This window comes from Dermochelys coriacea, chromosome 2, assembly GCF_009764565.3.
Source record: "Dermochelys coriacea isolate rDerCor1 chromosome 2, rDerCor1.pri.v4, whole genome shotgun sequence".
Classification (NCBI taxonomy): domain Eukaryota; kingdom Metazoa; phylum Chordata; order Testudines; family Dermochelyidae; genus Dermochelys; species Dermochelys coriacea.
The window spans coordinates 50,063,366-50,090,883 of NC_050069.1; the positions used below are offsets into that span (position 1 = coordinate 50,063,366).

The 27,518-nt window shown below is 43.6% G+C and overlaps 1 protein-coding gene across 2 annotated transcripts; it reads right to left on the minus strand.

The window, feature by feature from the left end:
- Window positions 1–27,023, minus strand: LOC119851336 (carbonic anhydrase 3-like). 2 transcript variants are annotated; one of them, XM_038391028.2, is made up of 7 exons: window positions 26,804–26,986; window positions 26,046–26,243; window positions 18,538–18,656; window positions 13,884–13,976; window positions 12,008–12,073; window positions 10,214–10,369; window positions 1–974 (listed from the first exon to the last, which is right to left on the minus strand). In XM_038391028.2, exons 1-7 carry the CDS (start codon window positions 26,844–26,846, stop codon window positions 855–857), a joined length of 795 nt encoding a protein of 264 aa, XP_038246956.1. In that variant the 5' UTR covers window positions 26,847–26,986; the 3' UTR covers window positions 1–854. The 2 variants fall into 2 exon arrangements, with proteins under 2 accessions (XP_038246956.1, XP_038246957.1); XM_038391029.2 differs by lacking the exon at window positions 10,214–10,369 and having other exon boundaries at window positions 840–974; window positions 26,804–27,023.
- Between the last annotated feature and the right edge of the window lie 495 nt (window positions 27,024–27,518).

The window sequence follows — 27,518 nt, forward strand, 5'->3', positions numbered from 1 at the left end:
AAGTGCAGTCATACAATACTCTTTTATTGCTTTTGCTACCATAAGTCCAACAGAGATACCTGCACACAAATCTCATTGACATCAGGATCAATTGCATAGGTATATGAGGGCAGAATTTGGCCTTCAGATATGTAAGGACAATGGTACAGTAGAAAAAATGGGGACTAAATAACTCTTAGGATGCTAAAGGGTTTTCTACAGAATCTATTCACTTTCATCCACTGATAAGACCTACAAATGCGGGAAATTAAAGAAAATCCTGGGATTTCTTGAAATTCATTTCATTTCAGTTGCTTTAACATTAAAACGAATGTTGACCTAACAAGAATATGTCTGTTGTTACAATAATTAAAGTAGGAACTCTCTCCCCACCCCCATTTAATACCCTGAATTTGACACCTTGATTTCAGTTTTCAACATAAAATTGTACAATATTAATCTCTCAGTTCATTAAAATCTTAACTTGCTTAATTATCAATGGAAATTTAATGAGTCTTTGTACTCTCCATATTTCTATATGAATACAAAGGAGAAAACTCTGCCCTCAGTTACACCTGGTATTCCTTACTGGATTATGCTAGTACAATTGACAGCAGAATTTGATACGTCGCCCATTTTAAATTCAAATTACTCTGTTTCTGTTCATTGGAAACCTCTTTGGTCTGGAAAAAGTCAAGCGCTGAAGACCATAAGGTTAATGGAGAAATGCTTTTTCTAGCCATTAGTAACTATTCCATTTTTCTTCCTTAGAAATAGCCATATAAATGCTACTATTAAAGCCAATACAGTTGTTATTGAGATCCAAACACAGATTCCACATTTTGATGCAAAGACACCCAGTTTCAGCATAGATTTTATTGGAATGAGGCTCTCACCATCCTGAAATGCCGAGGCTGAGGAGGGCGCCAGTTATCCACCATGGGGCGAGCAAGTTCTGTCTCAGCATTGATGGAAAGGCTACGGAGCTTTGCCATCTGCAAAGAAGCAAAATAACAATGTTAATATGGAATTCACTTGGGGCAAATCCAGGGCCTAATGTCTAGACCAACTACTGTGGCTGGGTCAAGCATTGAGGGTTGGAGAGGAATTTTCCTACAAAGTCATAGGAGCCAATGCATGGAGTCTACTGCAGCCTAATGGCTGAAATAGATTCTGGGGATCCTTACATAGTAGACCTGTATAACAGTGGATTCTCCAACTCTGCCTGGCTTCTTCTCTGGCCTACTCATGACCTGTCCCCACAAACCCTCAACCTAGGGAGCTCTGTCATGTGCAAGTGGCAGCAGCCTTTGCCTGCCTCTTGCACTGTGGAACTTCAATAACATTTCTTTGCTGTAACATTACTTTCCATGATCAAGGAGGCAAGGAAAGAGTATATAGGTGACATAAGCCATGATGACACCTGGTCTTCAGAATAGTTAGCTTATATCTTCAAAGGGCAATGAAAAGTGCATCAACTGTATTATGAATCTGAAACACAATAACAAATCCATCATGAACTTGAAGGCTCGCTGTTTATTGCATTCACAGTTTCATAGAGTTTAAGGCCAGAAGGGAGCACTAGATCATCTTGTATCACCTCCTGTACACACAGGCCATTAAATTTTACCCAGATCCCACTATAAAAGCCCAAAGACTCTAGTTAGACTAAAGCATTTCAGTCTTCTAGAGACTAAACTGTCTGCCACCAGCAGACAACAGGATAGATCAAAATGTCACCAGTGCTGCTGCAATGGCAGGGAGTTGATTAGGCGAGATAGGCACAGATGATCCCTTCAGAAAAATCATATTCCATGCTTCAAAAGAAGGCAAACTCTTCCCCCCATTCCCCAAAGTCCCTGCCATTCTGATCTGGGGGGAAATTCTTTCCCAGCCACAAATGTGGTGTTCAGTATGACCCTGGGAATGTGAGCTAGGCACACCAGCCAGACATCTAGAAAAAGGACTCCCTGTACCATCTCAGATCACTGGTCCACCATGTCTACAGCTTCAATAAGCTGAATAATTTCAGCTCCTTAAGCCTCACAACATAAGGCTTGTTTTCCAGCCCCAGGATCAATCAGAATGTAAGAACTGCTTATGTGGCTGGAGAGGAAATAAGAGTGGTTTAGCAAGGTTTTGTTGCTAGAACTTCTAGTAAAGGAATGTAAAAACCGATTACCTACCTTTCCTAACTGTTGTTCTTCAAGATGTGATGCTCATATCCATTCCAAGTAGGTGTGTGCGCGCCACATGCACAGTCGGAAGGTTTTTTCCCCTAGTGGTACCCATCAGATCGGCTGTGGAGCCCCCTGGAATGGCACCTTCATGGCCATGTATATAGGTCTCTGATGACCTAATGCCTCTTCAGTTCCTTCTCGCTGGATATTCTGACAGAAGGGAAGGCGGGTAGGTCTTGGAATGGACATGAGCAACATGTCTCAAAGAACAACAGATATGAAAGCTGGATAACCGTTTTTTCTTCTTCGAGTGATTGTTCATGTTGATTCCAAGTAGGTGACTCCCAAACAGTCCCATGGAGGAGGAGTCAGAGTTCACAGATTTGCAGACTGCAGGACCGCTCTGCCAAACGCGGCATCGTCTCTAGCCTGAGGTGTAATGGCATAGTGCAATGTACAAGTGTGAACAGACAACCACGTCACCGCCCTGCAGATGTCCTGAATAGGGATCTGCACCAGGAATGCTGCAGTTGAACCTTGAGCTCTTGTGGAGTGTGCTGTTAACGCTGGGGCTGGTATCTTTCATAGGTCGTAGCACACCTTGATATAGGTTGTAATCCATGAAGAGATCCTTTGGGAAACTGGAAGACCTTTCATTCACTCAGCAATGGTGACGAAGAGCTGTGTCGACTTTCTAAATGGCTTTGTCCGCTCAATGTAAAAAGCTAATGCCTGTCTGACATCCAGGGAATGGAGCATGCATTCCCTGCCATTAGCATGCAGTTTAGGGCTGAACACTGGAAGAAAGATGTCCTCATTTGTGTGAAATTGCAAAACCACCTTCTGGAGGAACACTGGGTACAGCCACAACTGTACCTTATCCTTATAAAACACAGTGTAAGGGGGCTTGGACGTCAGGGTCTTGCGCTCAGACACCCTCCTCGACGATGTTATAACCACTAGAAATGCCACCTTCCAAGAAAGGTAAAGTAGAGAGCACGTTGCTACGGGCTTGAAGGGCGGGCCCATCAGCCTTGAGAGCACCAGGTTAAGATCCCATGGAGGAATCGGCTGCCATACCTTAGAGTACAGCCTGTCTAGACCCTTGAGGAAGCAGCCAACCATAGCATTAGCAAATAGTGACCACCCAGCTGAGCCCGGATGGAAAGATGAAATAGTGGCCAGGTGCACCTTGATTGAAGACCCTGCCAGACCTTGCTGTTGCAGGTGAAGTTGATAGTCTAGGATAAAGGGAACCAATGACTGTAATGGAGGAGTGCCCTTTTGTAGGGACCAAATAGAGAATCTCTTCCACTTAGCCAGATAAGTGGCATGAGTGGAGGGTTTCCTACTGCCAAGGAGGACCTCCCTAACCGGGACCGAGCTCACAAGCTCTAACGAGTTCAGCCATGGAGTTTCCATGCTGTGAGGTGGAGAGACTCCAGGTTGCAATGCTGAAGGCAGCCGTGGTCCTGTGTGATCAAGTCCAGAACCATGGTCATGCCTACAGGCATATCCACCAATAGGTCTAACAGCATGGTGAACCAGTGCTGATGGGGCCTTGTTGGTACTATGAGGTAAAGAATGCTTTCTCCCATTGAACCTTGAGGAGGATCTTATGTGCCAGCAGAAAAGGCAGAAATGTGTACAGCAGGCTCCCCTTCCATGAGAGGAGCCCATCTGTGAGCAAGCCCAGGCCGTAATTCAGGAAATAGCACAACTGCTGACACTTCCTGTTGCGTTGTGTCACAAACAGGTCTATCTGGGGAGATCCCAACCTTTGGAAGATGTTGATCGCCGGGAGGAGAGACCACTCGTGGCTGTGAAAAGACCTACTGAGGTGATCGGCCAGTTCGTTTTGTGAGCCTGGAAGATACAATGCATCCAAATGTATCAAATGGGCAATGAAGAAGTCCCACAGACTGAGGGCTTCTTCCACCACCGTGTTTGTTTATATAGAACATTGCTGTGGTATTGTCTGTCAATACTGATACACATCTGCCCTGGAGATGAGTTTGAAATGTCTGGCAAGTGAGGCACACCACACGCAGCTCCCTCACATTGATGTGCAGTGAAAGTTCTGCCTGGGACTATAGACTTTGAGTCCTGAGTCCACCTAGGTGCGCTCCCTATCCCATTGCCAATGCATCTGTGACTAGTGACAGCGAGGGCTGAGGGCTAGAAAAAGGTATTCCCACACAGACTGTCTGTGGATTGAGCCACCACCAGAGGGCCTCAAGGACCTGAGGAGTGATCGTGACCAGTCTTTCTCGGTGGTCTTGGTTTGGCCTGTACACTTGGGCTAGCCACGCCTTAAGGGGACGGAGCCATCATGTGCTCTAGCAGTTTTAGGCAATTTCTCATGGTCATCGTAGGGAAACTTTTGAGATCCTCTGTGATGGCGCTCATGGCAAGGAAACGAGATTCTGGAAGAAATGCCCTGGCCTGAGAGGAGTCAAAGGATAAAATTAATTGGTGCCTTCTTGGAGTGGGAATTATGGTTGACTTTGCCATGTTCAGGATGAGGCCACGTTGGAGAAATGTTGTGTGCACCAGGCTCACGTGGTCCTCCACTTGGGTCAGAGAGCGGTCCTTGATTAGCCAGCCAGGCTAATGGGAATACCTGCACCTGTTGCTTCTGTAGGAAGGCTGCCACAACTGCCATGCACTTGGTGAACACCTGAGGGGCTGACGAGAGGCCAAAGGGAAGGACCATGAACTGATAGTGGGTATTGTTGACCACGAATCGTAGGAACCATCTGTGGGACAAGACTATGGATACGTGGAAGTACACATCCTTCAAGTCAAGGGCAACGTACCAATCCCCTGGATGCAGAGAGGGAATGATGGAAGCCAGGGAGACCATGCGGAATTTCAACTTCTTCATGAATCTGTTGAGGTTTCGCAGGTCTAAAATAGGCCTGAGCCCACCCTTGGCCTTGGGGATTAGGAAATAATGGGAGTAGAGTCCCCTACCCCTGAACTCCAGAGGAACCTCCTCTACCGCCCTGAGTTGCAGGAGCTCTTGCACCTCCTGTACTAGAAGTTGCTCATGAGAAGGGTCCCTGAAGAGGAACAGGTATGGGGCAGAGCCACCCTTGAAGGCTCTTCAGTAGCCAGAATATCCATCATGGAATCAGTCTCCTCCGAGACCTCCTCTGCCTGCATATTCAGGTTCTGGGTCACCCTCCTGAACAGGTCCTGATGCGCCCTCATGTCCATGGCAGGCAGTGTGGTGGAGGTACCCACCCACAGCCTCATCCAGGAAGGATGAGGATGATGCCCACGGGGACACTGGGTCTTCTTGACCCTGTGGCTTGTGGGAATCCCCCTGCATGGTGACCCCTTGGGTGGTGCTGGGGACAGTGCTGGTTTCTGGTACCACACCAGTCTTGGTACCAGTGCTGGTGCTGGGCCCTGCACTAGTGCCGGCGCTGACCTGGGCATCTGTTTCTTGTTCATGAGGAGGCTCCCAGGACACTGAGGTGGCAGAGGGAGGGATCCGCACCTCTGAAGCCACTGACAGGGATCTGAAGCCCATGTCTTGGACTTGGCGGTAGGCCCACGGTGTCCAAAAGGGTCACTGGGCCAGCCCCTGCCACTGTGGAGGCCAGGACATCATGAGCAATGGTTGCCCTTCATTGTGCCTCGAGAGGTGCTGGGAACAGTACTGGCTTCACCTAGAGGCATAGGAGTCCACCTCTGACTCCGAAGAGTAGTCTGATCCCAGTGACCAGGGCAGAGCGGACTGAGATAGTGCCGGGAAACGGTGCCATGGCGACGGTGATTGGCTCTGCATCATCATAAGCTTGCCCCGGGAGGCCACAGTGCCTCTTTGTAGAACTGGCGCCAGTGTGTGAGGTGGTGCTGGATGGGGGGGACTGCACTGTCATCATGATCAGGTCCCTGGCTGCTTCAAATGTGTGCAGTGTGGATGGGAGGTCTATGTCATCCTCCTGCACTGGGGAGTCCACCAGGACTGGACTCGATGGACCTCCCAGAGAGGCCGGAGTCAACAGTGCCGGTATAGGTGGGGCCGAGGCCAGGTTCCCGACATGGGATGCACCCCACTGGTGCCTGCCCACTCCACTACTTTAGTGGAGGAGCACCCCCTGTCTGCTCTCTTTTTCTTGTGAGGCACTGGCGAATGGGAGGTATTTGGTGCTTGAATTAGGGGCGATCTTCAGCACCGGGGAATGGTAGCGCTGAGAGTCCTTAGCCAAGTCTTTTCTCAGCACCGAAGCTTCCTGCACCAAGGCTGGCGTGCTGCGCACCGAAGCATCGGGCTTGGGGTCAGACTCCACCTGGGTCGGCTGGGGGTGAAGGACTGACTCCATTGGGAGGAGTTTTAGCCAAAAGTTCCGTTCCTTTTTTGTTCTGGGCTGGAAGCTGCTGCAGATTTTACACTTGTCTGACTGGTGTGCCTCTCCAGGGTACTTCAGGCAGGAGTCATGTGGGTCTCCCTTAAGCATGGCTTGAAACCCTGAGACCAACACATGTCCTGCTCCCCAGGGGGGAAACAAGATGTGGGGGACCCCCAACTGATACTTAACTAACGACAAATTATTTTTGAACTATTTATGGAAAACAATGGAGAACTGTCCACCAGGGGATCACATGCTAAACACAAGAGCGAGAAGCTGCTCCAATGACTGTCGCTGGCGGTAAGAAGGAACTGAAGAGGCAGCGGGTCAGCAGGGACCTATATACACCGCCATTAAGGCGCCATTCCAGGGTACTGCTAGGGGGAAAACCTTCCAACCATCATGCACATGGCACGCACACACCTACTTGGAATTGACATGAGCAATCACTCGAAGAAGAATTCTATTTTGGAGAACAGAGGCATGCGTTTTCCGTTCCATGAGAAATCTGGCCAGTGCAGTATAAAAGGAAAATACACAGTCAGCAATTGCACCAAAATGAAAAGCTCAGTTTGAAATCAGACTTGAGAAATCTGACCTTTGAGCCCAGTGCTTTAACCAGAACATTGTCAGAGTGACTGGGCTATAAACTGGAGCTGCCAGTTTGAAGAAATTCTTCCCCGAAGGCCATAGAGCTGCATTGGCTGCACTAACCCTCATGGCCAGCATGCTACCCTCGGAGGATTAGAATAGCCAGGGGACTCATGGCCTAGATACTACAGTGGCACTACATAAATATTTACAGTAGATAGATCCACATAGTCAGAGATTCATTGGTTCCACCCTTGCTTTCTCCAGCTCAGTCTTGCCCCCAGGCTCAATGTGATGAGGTGCAGGGAGCACTGGTTTGCAGAGTTCTGTGACATGCAAGGGGTGTGGACCACCTATGCAGGGGCCCCAAATCCTATTCCCTCCCTTTCAGCACAAGAACTGCACCATTTGGTCCTAGCAATAGAGCTCTCAGGCGTTGCGAGGCAGGAGTCAGGATTTGGTCCTTTGTGAGAAGCCCTTAGAGCTGGATTTTCCAACAAATCCTTTGCTTCAATAGTGAGCTGAGGCACAAGACTGTATTCTGCTGTGGAACAGCAGGAAGACTCATTAAGATATTAAGATGTCAGCAATATTAAGATAGCAAGATGCTGCCTCCTGCAATGCTTTAGATGGATTAGAAGCTGGGCCTTCAGTTTGTTTCTTTTTTGGTGAAAACATTAAAAATCCAGGGTTAACTTCTCTTGGTGTGATGCCACAAGCAACATTTTCCAGGTACTTCTCAAGACTTGATAATGTTCTTCCCTGTTTTTGCACTCAGTGATACCTATTTCCATGCAACCCACTCCTGCTGGACCCATACCCCCATACTGGGGTGCACCTAGGGGGATTAGTATATACATTTGCTGAAAAGTGCCAGGCATGCCAAGGATGTTAGAGAAATAATATAGTGTAGTATGTGGATTGGATAACGATGTAAATATCTACCTGTTTGCATGGTTTAACGCATATGGGATGAGCATATCTTTCCAGGTGCCCATATTGCACACCGGAAAATTTGCCCTCAGTATCTCAGCCATAAAGGAACACCATCTTGGTCTCTGTGGTAAAGGGATTAGCACTTAAAACAATTATTGCCAGCAAGTCTGCAATGTTAGCACACTTCTGAGATTAGAGATCTTTAAGGGTCTGAGCCTGTGAACCTCTCTCAGGTGAAGATTACTTAAACCTGGTCTATATTTAAAATGTAGGTAGACATAGCTACAGTGCTCAGGGGTGCTGACTTAATGCCACGTGTCGATGCAATGCATTGACCTAGCTACTGCTCCTTGGGGGAGGTGGAGTTCCTACAGTGATAGATAAAAAACCCTCCCATCACTTTGGCTGTGTTTCCACTTTGGGGTTATTGCCAGCATCAGTACTGGGCCATAGTTGTGCTGCTATAGTGCCCGCAATGTAGACATGGCCTTAGACTGCAACTCTTTGGGGGAGGAACTGTTGATTTGTTCTGTGCCAAGAACAGTAGGGCCCTGGCCCTTGACTGTGGCTCTTTGGCATTATTGCAATAAAAATATTACTAATAATAATTCTGTCTGTAAAGCAGAATGACAAAGCACCATCTACAGGTACTAATTATCCACTTTGTAGAAATGATCAATGTCTTCTGATGAGCAGATCAAGGTGCTTCTCTGCAGATTACACACAGGTCCTGATGGCTGCCTGGAGAACAATTAATTCCCCAGACTTGTTACTGTCCGTATTTAGAAAGAAGAGCATTGTCTGAATATAGATCAGAAACATCAGATGAAGTTGGATCAATGATTCAGCACATAGCTGTTGCATTCTAAAAGAATTTCACACTAAGATCAACCCATTAAAGTAGGGGAGGAGAGGAAGTTGACATTTCTATTGTTGATGCAACACAGAGCTGTTCACTAATAGCTTTACCTACACTGGAGTTTCATATAAACCCGTACATGATCCCCTGTGATGTAAACTGCTGAGTCAATAATAAGGCTCTAACCAGATCTGTTGTTGTGCCAGGAAAACTGACCAGAGCCAATTTGTATTTTGCATACAAAGAAAACTTCCAAATATCTAATACCTTTATATTTTGGTACAAACAAGGAAAAATAAGGAAGTGACCTCCAGACCGGCTGTTCTGCTGATTTATCACACCACATAAGTATCTAGGTTAGTGGCTTAAAATTTAATTTGCTTGGTGTTTGGGCAATGATCCAGCTCCATCATCTCCTGGAGTTTAAGTAAAGGGGAGAGCAGACAAAGAGGAAAGCAGAAGGAAAGCTGCCACTCCTCTTTGGCTGATGTATGAGAAAGCCTATTTCTGTTTCAATCTACAATAGTCCTGATTACAATCAGTCCCTTCCACACTGGTAGCCACAAAACCCACACAAACACTCTCTGATCACCTCCTGCTTCCTTGTGACCTCTCCTATTCTCCCCCAGTCTGTTACAATCTCACTGATTTGTGAAGCTCTATGGCCTCTGACCTGACCCTTCCCAGCAACATGGTCTAGGAATTTAGGAGCTGGAACCAACAATTTTCCAAATGTAGAGAGACAGACAAGGAACTGGGGTGGGTGGATAGGCTCATAGGGTATGTCTACATTGCAGCTTGGAGTGTGCCCCCCAGCCTGGATAGGTAGACTCATAGCTGTGTGTCACTGGCGGAGGCTTGAGCTAGCCACCCACCCTTAGACCCACCCTAACCCCTGGGTCCAAGCCTGAGGCTCCTCCAGTTGCCACAGCATCTGCACAGCTATTGCTAGCATGCTAGCGTGAGCCTCATTAGCACAAGTCTATCTATCGGGGCTGGGAGACTCGCTCCCTGATGCAGTGTAGACATACCCTTAGCAGCCTGGAGTCCTGTGCAGCTCTTTTAGGGGTCCCAATGGTGCTTCTACTAAAGTCAGCTGAGGAGGTTACTAACAGAAGGGCCCAATCCTGAAGTTCAGTTTTTACTCTATTTGAACTCAGTCTTTACTCACGCAATTTCCCATTAACTCCAAGGGGAGTTTTTCTTATCGAAAAAGTAGGGCTGGGATATGGCATATAAATAAATAAGCCAAAACTGTGAGAGAACCACGACAATAGGGAGGTTAATGTCCAGCTAAAGTTTACCTGGTCTGGGCTGACAATAATAGGTTCCCTCAAAAGAATCCAGGTAACACACTCATCACAAGGAGGTTCAGTAAAGGAGCCATGGTAGGTCCAATAGTCCCAAGATTTAGGAAAAATAATTGATGGATCAAAGTTTGAAAAAGGAGCCTCTTTTCCCTTCAAATAAACAAAACAGAAATCTCTTTAATAACACTAATGGAGACACTGAGCTTGCTTAAAAAGAGAGAGTCAAGTTTCCATGGAAGAATTAATGAAATGTCCAATATCATGTAAGAGGCTGACCTCCTCCTTTCAAACATTTGCCCTGTAACTTACTTTTCTAGAAATGACCACTAGTCCAAAGCTGAGATTTCCCAAAGAAATAAAATAAGATGCACTTTATCAAAGTATTGATGTAACTAAGTATTGTAACTTCTCAGAAACTCTTGTCACCATAATGTACTGTTTCCTAACAATTGTGACTGTGCATGAAATATTTATGTCCAGGGTATATTTTCACTAACCCTTTCTGTAAATACATAAATATGTAGCCTTATTCAGATTTATACTTTGCCAAGAAAAAAAAAGTATAACAAATAAAATTCAAGATGCTGTGCATTTATTTTAATTCCTTAGCTCATGCTTTTATCTTTCTCTGCTTTTCTTGAACTGTTTCTTTTTCAGAATAGTTATAGCCCAATTTTGGATTTCTGTGAAATATATGCATTGTGACGGGATTCCACTATCCAAAACTGAACAGCTAGGTTTCCATTGTTACTAAAACATCGTGTAAAATCTGACAGGCAGTCTCAGTTGCCATGTAATGGGGCTGGTATCACTGTTGTTTTTTTAACATAGTATCTGACAGTGTTTGATCTCTTCACTTATTCAGGAACCTTTGATTACAGTGGTGAGGCTGTTCCACATGTAGATGATGGCATGAAAAAAAGGCATTAATATGCTTATGGGAGAAAGAGAGAAATGGTGGCTCTGGTATTATGGGCAGAGCAAAGAGGGCAAGGGACAGAGTAATAAATGATTCATGTTGGTTAAGCAGGGAGAGGTGGAGTTATTTAGGGACTGAAGATAAGGCAAAGAAGTTTAAAGCTGAGGTGATGGAGAGTGGGGAGCTGGTGGAGAGGTTCAGGATTCGACCCTGCAAATCAATGGCACTTCTTATGTGCTTAAAGTTAAGCACAGGCTTAAGTGATTTGCTGGATTGGGTACACAGTACTCAGCACCTTGCAGAAGCAAACTCTTATAAAGGTGAGCTACATAATCAATGTCAGATGTATTGTGAAGAGTGAATTTTATTTTAGTAGAATTAGAATGAACCCCACCAATGTTGGTCACAGACTAATATTTTTAGGAAACATCCAGTGGTTGCATTTATTTCCAGTGTTAAATGTAGGCCTGATACTATAATTCGTATGCAAACTGAGCTCCCTTCTGTGGGAATTCTGCCTATATAATGGGACAAGTATAGGACAAGGCCCTTAGATCATTAATTAATTTGAAAAACAGTTTAGGATAGAGTTGGCAATGATAGTTGTGCTAATTATCAACAAGAGCTGCCTGGCAACTGATCCAAAGTCCACTGAAGTCAATGAGGGACCTTAGAGAAATGAGAGGAGGAATTATATTTCTCCTGAAAGAAAAAAAGGATATTCCGGGCCATAGCCACCAGAATGCACTGGCTGCTATGTGTTGCTGGAATAGTGCAAAGCAGCCAGAGCAGACTAGTGAATCAGGCTTTCTGATTTTCCCTACTGCAGCTACTCAGTTAACCTAATATAATAAAAACTGTTCTGTTACCTTTGTTTTAATACCATTTATTTCTTCAAGAATTCTCTTCATCTCTGGTTTGGGAGTTTTTCCTACCTGTAATGCAGGAAGCAAGAGTTGAAAAGTTATGAAAAGATATGCCAGCTGCTTTTTTCCCCCTTCATCATTATAGGTCACGACTACATGAAAAACTGAACTTGACCTGTCCCATCTGTCAGTTTAATTAGCAACAGTCTCAGAACATCTTGTATGGAACAATAACAAAATGTTGCACCTGATGGGGGGAAAACACCCTGAATAATATAAGAATCAAGTAATTGCTTGATTTTTCATTATAGTACTATTTGCTAAAACAACATACCAGGCTCAATCATGTTCCAGTTAAAGTGACTAGTACGACTACCACTGACTTAAGTGACAGCACAGTGGGCTCCCAGTATTGAATATAAGCTTGATGCAAAAGAAGAATTTCTGAGGATTAGTAGCAAATTAGTTTCACAGTTCACACAATTTTGACTTATAACAAATAGAAAATGTAGTTTCTTTAGCATGCATATGTACCATTTGATGGTAATTGTCCTACCAAATGCATGCTTTAGCCCTTATGCAGAAGCCTGACTTTATTAAAAATACAACTATATGCCAAGCTGAGGATCCAGGGAAAATATGAGCAGAAAGCTGATATCTCTGCAAAGGATCTGATCTCACGTAAAGAAAAGAAGAGAAGAACAAAGAAATATTATAATATGACTCTCTATATTTCAGAATAGGATAACAGTTTATGGGAAGGCCGTGGGTTGCACAATCTAAAAGTAATATAACTTCTCATCACTGAAAGAATGGCTTAAAACATGGTTCATGTCACCAGTAACACAAATTTGTCCTTATTCTCTTGGGCCTCATTGTGAGTCCCATGTAAACCAAACACCCACTGAAGTTTGGCATCAGAGAAAACTTCAGAAATTGGTCTCTTCTCACAAGACCACCACATAATTTGACTGGTAAAATTAAAATTTACCTAATTTACTCTAATATACTAAAAAGGCTCAGGGTATATTTGCAGAGATGTGTGGAGAAGCTCACTCAGCACCAGCTCCTATTACATCTGCTAATAGCCAGTGCTCTCATTCCTCATTCTCATAACAGACACAGAAATCATAATGTGAAAGAAAAATCACTACAGACTTTCAACATCTGAGGGTCTTTCATTACACAACTACTACTGGACCCACTGAGTTTTGCCTGAATAGAGCTAAAGAACTTAGGAAGGACCTCAGATTTTTGTCTATTCATATTAGAAATGAGCCCAAACCAAAATCCTGGAACAAATTCCACAATTAGGAGGAAGTTTGAATCTGGACCAAATCTAAACTTCCTGGCTGGAACCCATTTCTACAATGGGCTGAACCAGAACCTTGGATTTGAAGACTGAAGATTTTGATCAGGATCCCAATTCAGAGTTTGAGCTTGGGTCTATCTCTAATTAACATTGATGAGAAATGAGTGGCTAAAACCCACCATTTGAAACTAAAACTATACACCCACCAGGTAAAACTGGTACAAGTGATACATGCTGTTCTTTGGCACGTTTTTCTCACGGGAAGATTAAAGCAGAATCTTTTGGAGAGATCCCGGACATAGATATCAGTCAATGAGTAATACAATGCGCCCCTGATTGCTAGTGGACAGCCACCTGCTATTGACACTGCACCTCCCCGAGCAGGAGGAGTACACCCTGTGGTTATGACGTCTTCCTCAGTCCCTCTATTCACATCAGAACATAATCCACCATTCTGAACATGTCCTCTAATGTGATACAATACTGAAAAGTAGAGCAGGAATCTTTCTCCTGCAAAGAACAAATGTATGCAATATTTCAAAGAAAGAATGAGCACTTTCTACTTACTTGCAGAAAAATACCCAAAATAGCCACACCATCATAGTTTCTCAAAGCTTCAGCATAATTACTGTATTTTGAATACCAGTGTACCAAATGAAGCTGTAACCAAATACAATTAAACATTAATAAATATTATTCTGCAATAACAAGCCATCAAGAGCCCAATCTTGCATTCGCTGTGCACCCAAACCTCTTTCAATAGGGTAAACAGGGAATGCAGGATTGGGACCCAAATGTATCACTGCATAAAAAGAAAATATGTATAAATATGCCCTATACCTTCTACAGCTCTTCCATGTGCTTGTGCTTTTGTAGCAATCACTTGTCAGATATTCTGATTTTAAATAAAGTGTAAAAATTAGAATAGGGAGACTGCACAAAATATTGGAAAACTTGCTTAAAATTAATCAGATCATGTAATAGAGGAGATGCTTACCCATGCATGTAATTGCACATGTGCAGTATATGAGTTATCCATTGATGTGTTGAATCTCAACTGGATTTTCAGGTTAATGAAATTCTAAAAGAAGAATCCTAATTCATGTGTGCTTTATAAATTATTACTCTGTAGCTGTCCGCTCTACTCCCAATCCTGCACTGCTAGGGAATGGACAAGGTGACCCTTTCCCACTTCTACTTTCTGCAATACTATGTTTTCAGGAAAAATTTTCAACATTTATTTATCCTTCCAGAGGACTTATATAGCTTCTAATACTACTATGGTATGTGAACACATATTTTCAGGAGAGCTGAACAAACAACTGATTTTGCAGTTCAGTAGCAGTTCCAAAAAATATTTTTTAAAAATTGGTTTGATTCAAACCAAATATGAATTTTAGGTGAAATGGGGAGGTCTGTTTTAGGTCTTTTCCAGAGCAGGTCTTCCCAGGTCTTCCACAACCCAAGAAAATACCCTAACTGCTAAGCTAAAAGGTATAAAGGGTAAACCCACAGGAGCACCTCCTTCCTGCACATTTTCTTCTTGCCATTCTGTGACTGGCCAAAAGTATTTATGTTAAATTTGTGAATAATTTTAGGTCAACTGAAACTTCATTTTTAGTCAAATGAAATTATTCATCCAAAAAAAAAATTCATCCAGCTCTAACCTTTTATATAAAACAAATATGGTATCATTGCAATCCAATAATTTGATTAAATTTAGCAAGGTGACTCTTATAGTAACAAAAAAACACCAACAAAACACCACTCAATTTACCACAGGTCATGGTAGATTCTCTGTCACTGGCAATTTTAAAATTAAGATTGGATTTTTTTCTGAAAGATATGCTCTAGTTCAGTGGTTCTCAAAACTGGTCCACTGCTTGTTCAGGGAAAGCCCCTGGGGGGCCGGGACGGTTTCTTTACCTGCCGCATCCTCAGGTTCGGCCGATCGCGGTTTCCACTGGCCGCAGTTTGCCACTCCAGGCCAATGGGGGCTGCGGGAAGGGCAGCCAGCACGTCCCTTGGCCAGCACTGCTTCCCACAGTCCCCATTGGCCTAGAGTGGTGAACTGCGGCCAGTGGGAGCCATGATCGGCCAAACCTGCTGACGCAGCAGGTAAACAAACCTGTCCGGCACGCCAGGGGCTTTCCCTGAACAAGTGGCAGACCGGCTTTGAGAATCACTGCTCCAGTTCACACAGGCATTATTTTTGGAAATTCTATGGCTTCTGTTATACAGGAGGTCAGGACTAAATGATCACAATGGTCCTTTCTGACCTTGGAATCTATGAATCACTGTCCCTGAATGTGGAATATAGTAGATTGCTCAATTTTAGGGCTGCCGATTAAATCGCAGTTAACTCGTGCAATTAATTCAAAAAAATTAATTGCAATTTAAAAAATGAATCACGATCAATCAGTTTTAATTGCACTGATTACCAAATTAAATATTTTTGATGGTTTTCTACATTTTAAAATACACTGATTTCAGTTACAACACAGAATACAAGGTGTACAGTGCTCAATTTATATTATTTTATTTACAAATATTTGCACTGTAAAAATGATAAAAGAAACAGTATTTTTCAATTCACCACATACAGTACAGTAGTGCAATCTCTTTATCGTGAAAGTGCAATTCACAAATGTAGATTTTTTTTGTGACATAACTGCACTCAAAAACAAAACAATGTAAAACTTTAGAGCCTACAAATCCACTCAGTCTTACTTCTTGTGCAGCCAAGTGCTAAGAGAAACACATTTGTTTAGATTTACAGGAGATAATGCTGCCCACTTCCTATTTACAATGTCACCTGAAAGTGAGAATAGACATTTGCATGGCACTTTTGTAGCTGGCATTCCAAGGTATTTACATGCCAGATATGCTAAACATTTTGTATGCTCCTTCATGCTTTGGCCACAATTCCTGAGGACATGCTTCCATGCTGATGACGCTCATTAAAAAATAATGTGTTAATTAAATTTGTGACTGAACTCTTTGGGGGAGAATTGTACGTCTCCTGCTCTGTGTTTTACCCACATTCTGCCATATATTTGATGTTATAGCGGTCTCAGATGATGACCCAGCATGTTGTTCCTTTTAAGAACACTTTCATGCAGATTTGACAAAATGCAAAGAAGGTACCAATGTGAGATTTCTAAAGATAGCTACAGCACTGGACCCAAGATTTAAGAATCTTAAGTGCCTTCCAAAATCTGATTGGGACAGGGTGTGGAGCACGCTTTCTGAAGTCTTAAAAGAGCAACACTCGAATGGATAAACTACAGAACCCAAACCACCAAAAAAGAAAATCAATCTTCTGCGGGTGACATCTGACTCATGATGATGAAAATGAACATGCATTGGTCTGCACTGCTTTGGATCATTATCAAGCAGAACCTGTCATCAGCATGGATGCATGTCCTCTGGAATGGTGGTTGAAGCATGAAGGGACATATGAACCTTTAGCTCATCTGGCGCGTAAATATCTTGCAATGCTGGCTACAACAGTGCCATGAGAACTTTCAGGTAACAATGTAAACAAGAAGCGGGCAGTATTATCTCCTGCAAATGTAAACAAATTTGTTTGTCTGAGAGAATGGCTGAACAAGAAGTAGGACTGAGTGGATTTGTAGGATCTAAAGTTTTACATTGTTTTGTTTTTGAATTAAGTTATTTTTTGTACATAATTCTACATTTGTAAGTTTAATTTTCATGATAAACAGATTGCACTACAGTATTTGTATTAAGTGAATTGAACATATGATTTTTTATTTTTAAAGTGCAAATATTTGTAATCAAAAATAATATAAAGTGAGCACTGTACACTTTGTATTCTGTGTTGTCTTCGAAAATGTGGAAAACATCCAAAATATTTATATAAATAGTATTCTACTATTGTTTAACAGTGTGATTAATTGCAATTAATTTTTTAATCACTTGACAGCCCTACTTAATTTATTTCTCTGTTGATGCAACATGTTATTATGAAGGATAAAAGCAGCATAGCCCGAGGCCTCCAATTACACTCTAGTGAAACCCAATTCACTCCATAAATTCATTCTCTTCTATACAAAGACCTAGAGGTCAAATCTTAGTCCTGAAAACTAAAGGCAAAGTAAAAGCCCTTTGGTTGATGGAACCAAGCAGGAGTTTGGAGAGACAGAGTCCTATTCAGCCTGCAACTAGGAACTAGCATAGCCATGCAGTTTGACCATGGCTGACGCTAGTAGCAATAGAGAAGGTAGAAAAAAAATCATCCATGGCCCCTACCACAAGGTTTTGGGCCAGTGGAGCTATGCTATGCATCTGGTCTGCCAGCATTTCTCCTTATGGCAAGCTGTTCAGAACCACCATAAAACTCGGCGCCATAGCATGTATGTGGGTTTCAGGGTGGGAACACTAAGAGGCTGCAGCATGGCTTCTCATATAGAGAAACCATGGTATTTCCATGGCAGTTTGGGCCTTGAACTCCCATGTGGGAGGGGGACAGAAACTGAAATTTGTTATTAATGAATTGGTCTTTGAGTATTAGGGAGAATTTAGGCCCACAGCGAGTACATACTGGGTCAAATCCACCCATTAACTTCAATGAATTCAGTACATAGTAGTTTGGTGCTTTTACACCAAAATAGCAGCAAATATTTGTTTAAAACAATTCTTGACAATAGAGTGATAGATTTAAAAGCACAGATATTTAGAATGTGGAGGATATTCTCCACCACCCTGCATCAGTTTTAAAGGTACATCCAATTTTGGACCTCTGACAATTTAAATATCCCTTTAACAAGCCATTTCCCTCATCTGTGAAAATACCAAGATGTATTAATGCTAATAAACAAGTAAAACTAGCAAAACATGATATTTTCACAAGTTTGAGAAAAAAAACACTTTGCCACAAAAGCTGTGTTTGCTGCAAAAACAGCAAAAGATCTTACTGAAAATGGTGAATATTAGGCTGGGGCATATTTACAAAAATTTACAATTTTGCCAAGGGGGAGGGGTTTGTATTTTAGTTGTGAAAAAGCTGTGTTTGTTGGCAGAAATGATTCACCCTGGTTCACATTTTTGAATAGTCACTGAAATAACAGGTTTCATACACAAACCAATAAATACAAATAAATACTTGAAAGTGAAAATTGTTCATGATGCCCAGCTGCACAATAATTCCAAATTTCAGTTTTCACCATATAAATATATATATAAAAATGGGTCCTACCTCTCCCGCATATTTCACTCCATCCACAATGTGCTCAGAGCCATGGTCATTAGAAGAACCCCAATGAAAGTGAAGTTGACGCAGTCTGTAGATACCTGGGAGTGGTCCATTTCTCAGCACTGCAATTGATAACCTTCATCAATGTTTGGCTCAGAACCTTTTCAGGAAGCTTTGCTTCACAAGAGAGGTTCATATATTTACCCGAGAGGACTCCAAACCTTGAAAGTGTTAAGCACCACCTGCAAATTCAAATTATTTCAGTGGGAGTTGAGGAAATTCAGCATCTTGCAGGATTGGGCCTATATCCTCCTATAACTAGGGTACATAGCACTATTTGCTTACATAGCTATAGAAACTGCCATGAATCAGGGTCAAATCACAGAATGTGATGCCAGTTACCAAACAGGTCCCCTTCCTCTAACAACAGCATGTACTGCAGTTTGGGGATGAAGCATGCTAAGGATAGCCCACTATCCTCGAGCAAATGTCCTGCTGTGGAATGAACAAATCTATGCTGAGCATTTGATGGGAATCTCTCTTGTGAAACTTGCCCTAGAGAGACGATGCAGTATTACAGGTGTTGTACAGGTGCCATGAAGTACTAAAGCCCTACCAAAGCTTTTAAAAAACTAATATATTGTGAGCAATGTTTATTTACAGCATAGTCTGTTGTCTCTATGAGAAGTCTATTTCTTGAAGAAAGGGCAGAAGAAAAAGGTAAAAATAGACGAGTTAGAGAAGTGGCTACTGAGCACTCAGACAAACTTTTTTCCCCTGCAGAAGTTCAATAGGTGTAATTCCCATTGCAATATGTTCACCAAAAAGGCCATAATGCATTAATGAGCCATTATTCCAAACACTGGGAAGGTTTTATTTATAGACCACAAAGAACAAGGTAAGTTCATTTTGACAATATCATCATGGTGTGTGGATTCTTGACTACTCACACTTTCCAGCTAGTAGGTTAGGGTCTGACCCTGTCAAGCTCTGAGCATCCTCAATACCCATTGTCTTTCATGGAAGTTAAAGGTGCTCAACAACTTCTACAAAGGGTCCAGCACCTCACAGGATTCAGTCCATATACATTAGGTAAGGACAATTACATCCCTGGATCTGAAAAGACTGGGAGTAAGTCCATGTTCGGCTCCTTTCTGAAATATCCTAGAACTAAAGCATCTAAAGGAGGCCTTTCATGTGTTCTCTCAGAAATGTAATACTATAGGCAGTTTGTCAGCAGGATTAGTAGCAGCTGTCAGGGCCATCAATTGTCCATTAAAACAGACTTATAAAACCAAGTAATCCTGTTTGAGGGGAAATAATGACATAGTAGTTTCACTTGTGGACTATCACCAGTCATTTTAAGTCTGGCACCAGGTGAAGCTGTAAAACATCATGCCAAAAAAAAAAAAAGAGCTTTTCTCTTCTATAAACAGAGCTTAATTTGGGCCTAACTGATTTTGATCCAGACATAATGACAAAAGACTATGGCTTAACTTTAATTCATACATTCCAAGGCCAAAAGGGACCACTGTGATCATCTAGTGTGACCCTATGGTATAACAGAGGCCATAGAACTTCCCAAAAAAATTTAATGGAGACTATCTTTTAGAAATATGTCGCGGCAGGTAAACAAACCGGTCTGGTGCGCCAGGGACTATTTGGGTTGTAGCTCTCCTAGACAAAAGAAATTCACATCCTTAGGGGTATTTTTTCTTCCATTGTTCCTTCATTTTCAGGAAATCCAATTTTAACACTCTGATGGATGAACACAACGCTAGGAGATATGCCAGTTTTGAAGGTGAGTTTCTGATATTCCATGAGTAGATTAGCAGTAGATGCTAAGGGATTATGTAAAAGATTCACATCCCCAAAATATTTATTTTATGAACTGTATTGATTTGGGTAGGGAGGTTTGCATGTCCAATTCCTCTGTTACCTCAGAATAAAGAGAGGTAAGGACACAAGTACATAATTTGACAATGTCACAATGTGGGGCCTGTAACTGGGTGTGCAGAGACAGAGGTCTGGTGGAGTGGGGCCTCTCCGTTTCCTGCAGTGCCCCATGGTTATCCATCATAGAACTGTTTTATGACCAGCAAGAGACTGCATTTGCATCAAAACAGTGCAGTTTTTTAGTGAGGCTGGCATAGCCAGTGAGGGTCACTGCTGTACAGGAGGATGCAGCTGAGGGGAGCAGAGACTCTTCCATGTGGCTCGTCTGAGGTCAAGTGACAAAAATCAGTTTGACGCAGAAGGTCAGCCCTGTTTATAGACATGAGGAGTTCTTGTCCTTGCAAACAAGTCTTAAAACCCTTACCTGTGGTCAGATCTACAGGGCCAGGTGGTAACCCACAAGGGAAAATAATGAGGCATCATTCCCCAAGATAGAAAATGTCGCTTTACAAGGAAACAAAGGAACAATATCATTAAGCAATGTTACAGTTCATTATGTCAACAATGCATTAGAAAAAAATCCATACATAAACAAACATGTGCTGAGCAGAAGCTATCAATACCCCCATGATCATTATGACTAATAAAGTCAGTTTAAGCATGTTTCCAAAAGGCCTTCAGTAGATAGTTACATCATTCACATTTTAAAATGGAATTTTCCACTCTAAGCAACTGTTAAAAAGAGAAGATAACACCAAAAGAAATACTGGGTTTATTTGTATGTAAATTTGGTGTTATTGAAGGATGAGTAGCACTTAATATACAAAGGAAAAAAGTACAGTTTTCTCACAGTTTTACAATACACATCCATGATGACTTACAAACACAATACATCCTGCTCTTTCAGTTCAGGGCTTCTTTTGAGTAAAGACTGCTAAAAAATTAGCTCCCAAATTCATTGTCTTTAGTGACCTAATGCAACCTGTGTCTCCAGAGGCAGAAAACATGTAATCCACTCCAGTACTGCAGCCCCAGAAGACTTTGTTTGAAGAGCACTCAAGGTCTGATCTCCAACAACATCATGGAGGATCAAAGTTAACATCAATACAATTCTTAAACCCTGCTGGGCCTAAAAATTGCTGGTCTCAAATTAATGCTAGCTGTCATCATACTGAAATGCTTAGTGTTAAAAGATGTGCTAAGCACAGAGTAAAAGGTTTAGCTTTGTTGTTTGTCTTTAGTTGGCATATGTGTGATCCATTGGGGGTACATAAGCAAAGCCTTATGCTAGGTTTTAGCTGTGCAAATTCTTCTCTTACTGACTTTAGTAATACTTAAATAAATCATCATAAATAATTTGCATATATAAAGTCTTTCACCTAAGGATCTCAAGGTGCCATTCAAAAGTAAACAAGCATTGTTATCTTCATTTCCCTTTTACATATGTGGAAACTGAGGGACAGAGGCTAAGTAACTTACCCAAAGTCACACAGCAAATCAGTGGCAGAGTTGGAAAGTCTGTTAGACTGGCTAATGACCAGACAATGCTGACTCCCTGCAGTGTGAATTGTAGGATTAGAAGAGATAGCAGCACCTTAAAAAGGCTATTCTTTAATAGTTTTTGGAGCTCTCTACATTACAAATGGCTTTCTTTTAACACTCAAAACCTTATGACAAGGCAAGGAACTGGTACCATGAATAAGGAACTGGGAATAAGGAAGCAACTTCAACCTCATAACTTTTTGTAAGATTAGACCAAAACACAAGTCCAAGCTCAGGTTAGATTTCTCCCAACTAAAAAGAGTTATTACTGTTATTTATCCTCAGTATTTCTATGATTGTGGAAGCCAAAAAATGAACATAAATATAATATTCTTTATGAAATGCTAGCATATACAATTCTTCACATTAAAAATTCTGTTAGTAAAAGTTTTATGAACGTCCAAAGAGAAACATTTCTATGAAAGGCTATAATGAGGCAGTGGAAGATCTGGCAGGAAGACAAGGGGGAAGACTTGCAGGAAAGCGTGTCTGAACGCTGCATCTCCAGCCTCTGTCCTGCAGCCATCAGAAAGTCAGTGGGGCTGGGGGGACGGGGGGTGGTACAGATGGCCAGAGAATTTGTGCATGGAGCATCACGGAGATGCCAGAGGTATCTGGTGGAGTGACAGAGCGGGAAGAAGGAGCCTAACCTGGTCAAGCTCCCCATGCTGGACACTCATCAAGGTGCTGTGGTTGGATCCCAACACTGAATTTACGTGCCTTTAAACTTCCCTGGGCCTCAGCAGGCCTCTTCGGCTCCACCCTCCCTCGCACATTTTCTGAGTACAGTTGCTCAGTCTGTTGCCCCCTTCACTGAAGTGGGACCTCATGATCCAGCTGCCGTAGACGCCCCAGGACCAGTCATAACTCCCTTCAACACATCCAATACCTTAGGCACTCCCTTTTGCAGAGCTCCACATTTTGGGGACTCTGGTTTACAGTTCAACACTTCAGGGACACATGATAGTTGAAGCAAACAGACATAGATTTTGCAGATAGATTTCTAAAAAACAAAAAAACACCACTATCATTCTTGGTCACTTTTTCTCTCAGAATCAAACACCTAATGAGAATACCTAGCCTGAAATAAATTTACCCAAGCGCTAACTTTTCTGCACTTTGTGACAGCAGTGGAATCAATGTCATATATTGCTTATGTGTAAGCATTTCATAATTTACCTAAGATTATTTATGATTATTATTTATTTGCTTGACACTAGTCCCTAGGGGCTGCGGTCATGATCAGGGCCCCACTACGTTAGGCTCTGTGTACCTTTAGTACTGTGCTGCCCTAAAGAGTTTACAATCTAAGCATACGATGAGACACAATGGTGGATGCAACAAACAGATGGGAGCACAAGGAAACAATGAGACAGTCCTAGTGAGCATAATCAGTGATTATGGAGGTCTTTAGTATACGGCAGCTACATTTCATTAATGATGTAGCTCATCAATGATAGAATTCCAAAGCAAATGCCATGAAAATGAATCTTTTAAAAAAAAAAAACAACCACACTAGGAAGAAATGCTAAGTGATTTCCATTAAGGAAATGTGGTTTTGTCTTTGCTAGAGAACTAATCAAAATCCCATAACTATTCCCAGTTTGTTGTGTGCTTCTGTTTTTTATTTTATTGGATAATTCATCTTGTATTCATTTTGACTATAGATTTGTTTTCATGAACCCATCAAAGTAATAAAAAACAGTTGATGTATACACATTTAAATATTTAAGAGCATTGAGTCTTTTAGCAAACTCTCATACTAATTAATGTCACTACTAGCAATAGTAGTTGAAGCTTGCAATGCAGTTTAAAAACAACATCATATTTTGTGCCAAAAGAGGCTGGTGTTTCACTCTACAATATAAAGGGACAACCATTTGTTTCCCCTTTTTTTAAGATTGGTATTTCACATATTACAAATAAATGGCACAATCCTGCAGACCTTACACTCAAACACAAGGGCTGCTGCATGGGGTCCAAATTGGAGCTGCCCGAAAAATCAGATTTGCAGGAAATTTCAACATTTCCTTTTGAAATGTTGTTTTCTTCCCAAATTGAAGGAAATGGTCATCTAGGCTACATCTTTATTACAAGTTAGGGGTGTGATTCCCCTCCTCACGTACACATACTTGTGCTAACTCTCACTGAGCAAGCATGAGTATAAATAGCAATGAAGCCACAGTAGCGTGGATAGCAGCAGCATAAGCATGACCTAGCCATGACAAATACAAACCCACCTGAAACCACGGGCCCTTACTTGGCATGGCTAAGCCTTGCTTCTGCTGCTACCCATGGTACTGCAGCTACACTGGTATTTATGCTTGTGCTAGCTCGATCAGAACTAGTGTGAGCGTGTGTACACCAGCAGGGGAATCACACCCTAGCTCCTAGTGTGGATGTAATCTTAGGAAAAAAAATCAGTTTTGAAAATTTGTCAAATCAACATTGTGTTGGAATTGTGTAGCTTTCTTTCAAATTTTAATGTATGGAGTTTTTCATTTTAACATTATTTTTACATGATTTCATGATATGTCAGATGCTATTTCATAAAAAAAGTTTTTCAACAAAACAGCCTTTTCTGACAACAACCTCATTTGACAAGAATTTTCCTATCAGCTCTACTCCAAGTAGTACATATAGTTTCTAAAACTTCTTGAGATGTGTTCGCACAGCAAGGTATTTTGTAAACAGAAATTATGGCTGTTGCTGCTAATCTGCATTCAGAAATATTCACTAAAAAGCTCTGCAAAGATGAAAGCAAGTTTTGATTTCTAGAGCTGTAAGAATTAGAGCTGCAATACTATTCACTTGATTTCCTTTTTAACTCAATAGTGAAGCAACTTCATAGCTTATTGACAGCAACTTTTCTATGAAGTATAGCCAATGGTATCAGTATGAAATTCCATTTGTACAGAGATGCTAAATGCTGCTGGCACTTGTTAAATAGTATTGGCATGTCTCTTAAATATGTATGGCTGCTCTAAGCCTGAAGAGCCACATATGATATGTGCAGCACTTTGCATGTGGTTGTAAAGAATTGGTGGGTAAACAGGTTAATAAGAATGATGATACTTTTAGAGCAGTGGTTCCCAAACTTGTTCCGCTGCTTGTGCAGGGAAAGCCCCTGGTGGGCCGGGCCGGTTTGTTTACCTGCTGCGTCCGTGGGTTCAGCCGATTGCAGCTCCCAGTGGTCGTGGTTCACCGCTCCAGGCCAATGGGAGCTTCTGGAAGCGGCAGCCAGTACAGTCCCTGGGCCGCGCCACTTCCAGCAGCTCCCGTTGCTCTGGAGCAGCGAACCACAGCCAGTGGGAACCGCGATCGGCTGAACCTGCAGACCTGGCAGGCAAACAAACCGGCCCAGCCTGCCAGGGGCTTTCCCTGCACAAGCGGCGGAACAAGTTTGGGAACCACTGTTTTAGGGAGTGTTAATGTTTGCTTTAAGCCCTTTCCTTTTGTATTTGGGGACTCATTTAGCAGAAATACTACAGACCTAATCCTGCAATCCTTAGGCAAAAAACTCACCAACTTCAATAGGATTCTTGCCAGAGTAAACACAGCAGGATTTAGGGTCTATTGTTAGTTATTTTTCTTTGTCAAAATAGTATGATCACACTTTCCAAAAATGACATTTTGCATTTACACGGGCATTCCAGCTGGGGACCTCAAAGCGTTTCTGGTGAAATTCACTCCACTCACAGAAATCCTGAGGATTTGGGCTCCATGTAGGTGGAGTGCAGTGTGGCTGGGGAGTGTGGCTGAAATCCACCCTACAGGCAAGGGGAACATTCTGTGGCTGCTGAGCAGCCCCTCCCTTTCCCCTCATCCCCACCTGAAACTGTAGGTGCTGCTATAGCAATCACAACCTCCCTGCCCCAGCTGTGTTGAGTATTGGGGGCACTGGATCCACAAAAATGCAGATATTGGACCACCCCCACCGTGGCCATCTGTGTTGGTATGCATAGGGCCAGTACAGAGACCCTTCTGCATATAACACATAGAGCAGATGTTGTTTTCCAAGAACTTTGCAAACATTCATTTCTATAATTTCTTCAGGTAAAATCCAGACTAACCTGATCTATCAAAGGAGTCATCAAACACAACTCTGCAGGTTTTCCCATTGTTCAGTATGGTCTTCGCTGCACCGGGATCATAACCAACAAACCAAGGGGGTAAAGAGGGGTCATGCTGGACCTCTTTGGAATTGATTTCAATAGGTGACTGGTGGTCTCCTTTGGCAATAGGGTAATATTTGTGCCAGTGCTCAGGTCCTAGGAAGAAATGCAAAGGAATGACATGAAAATCTCTTCCATTTAGGCATGGAGTTGACAGCTGTTTAATGCAAATACAACCAATGTTACACTTTATTCATACATCGCCTCACAGCTGTGCCCTTCACTGTGGATCCCCCCGCCCCCCCACCCCCCGTTGGTTTTCGGACAGAGGCATCTGAACCATTAGCCGTGACTCCTCTTAAGAAGCTGGTTTTGCGGGTGAATATGCTGCGGAGCCATAGGACCGCCCCGCCGGGGAGCCGGAGGCAGCCGGCCGCATGGCCGCGCTCCAGGAGCTGTCCAATATCCACTCGCCGGGTGAGGGTGGAGATCGGGCGGGGAACGTGGGTTGCCCGGGCGGTAAAGTTGTGCCCAGATTTAGGATCACGGCAGCAGAAGTTGCAGGCGCCAGGAACCAGCCCCGGCCTCACCCCTTCCAGCGTCGGCCAGAGCCGCGGAGCCGGACAGATGCGGGGGCAGCGGAGCCCGGGCTGGCCGCGAGCGCTGCAGGCCCCCGCCCCAGGGGACGCCGCGGGGCTCGCCCTGCCCCCACTCACCGTTGTCACTGTCGTAGCCCCACTGACTGGATTGCTGGGCCATGCTCTCGGCGCGGGGTCTCCGCCCTGTGTGCCCGGGCTGCTCCGGCCGGCTCCGCCAGGGGCTTTTATAGGCTCCCGCCAACTCCGGGCCCCCGTTGAGGCCGGTCGGGGTGGAGAGGGACAGAGGGGGCGGGTGCGTCTGGCCGGCGCGCAGGGGGCGGAGAGCGCGATCCCTGGACGCCCCTGCAGCCCCCCCGCCCCCGCCCCCGCCCCCGCCTCGGCCCCGCTCCCCTGCCCGTCTGCTTCGTCCCCCGCCGAGCGAGTCCCCTGCCTGCGCCGCTTCCCGCTGCATCCGCCCCGGCTCGGGGTCGTTTGTCTTTGTAGCTGAACGAGGAGTCTCTTCGGCCCTGTCCGCGCTCGGGGGGGGGGGGTCTGGGAAAGGGGGGGCAGGTACAAGGGGCGCTGAGCAGCGGGTCACATTCTAAGCAGACGCTTCGCGCTGCCCTGCGCTGAGACATCAAAGGACCCCGCGGGCCGCTGAGCGCCCTCCTGGGCTCCATTTTTCACCCGGAATTGTCCCTGTGCCCCCAACGGGTGGGCTGGTAGCCCGGGCCAGGAATGGCGGGCTCAGCGTGCTGGCGGTACCGCGCCTCGCACCCTTGCGGGGGCCGGGCCTGGGACCGAGACTTCTCTTCATGGCGCGTTAAACTTGTGACTTCGGGGCGTTACACAA

Excerpts from the sequence above, each read along its gene's own strand:
- LOC119851336 (XM_038391028.2), bottom strand. The coding sequence starts at position 26,846 with ATGGCCCAGCAATCCAGTCAGTGGGGCTACGACAGTGACAACG. Across the intron at positions 26,244-26,803 it reads GGGCTACGACAGTGACAACG|GACCTGAGCACTGGCACAAA; the intron begins GTGAGTGGGGGC and ends ATTTCTTCCTAG. Across the intron at positions 12,074-13,883 it reads TTTTGGGTATTTTTCTGCAA|GTAGGAAAAACTCCCAAACC; the intron begins GTAAGTAGAAAG and ends CCTGCATTACAG.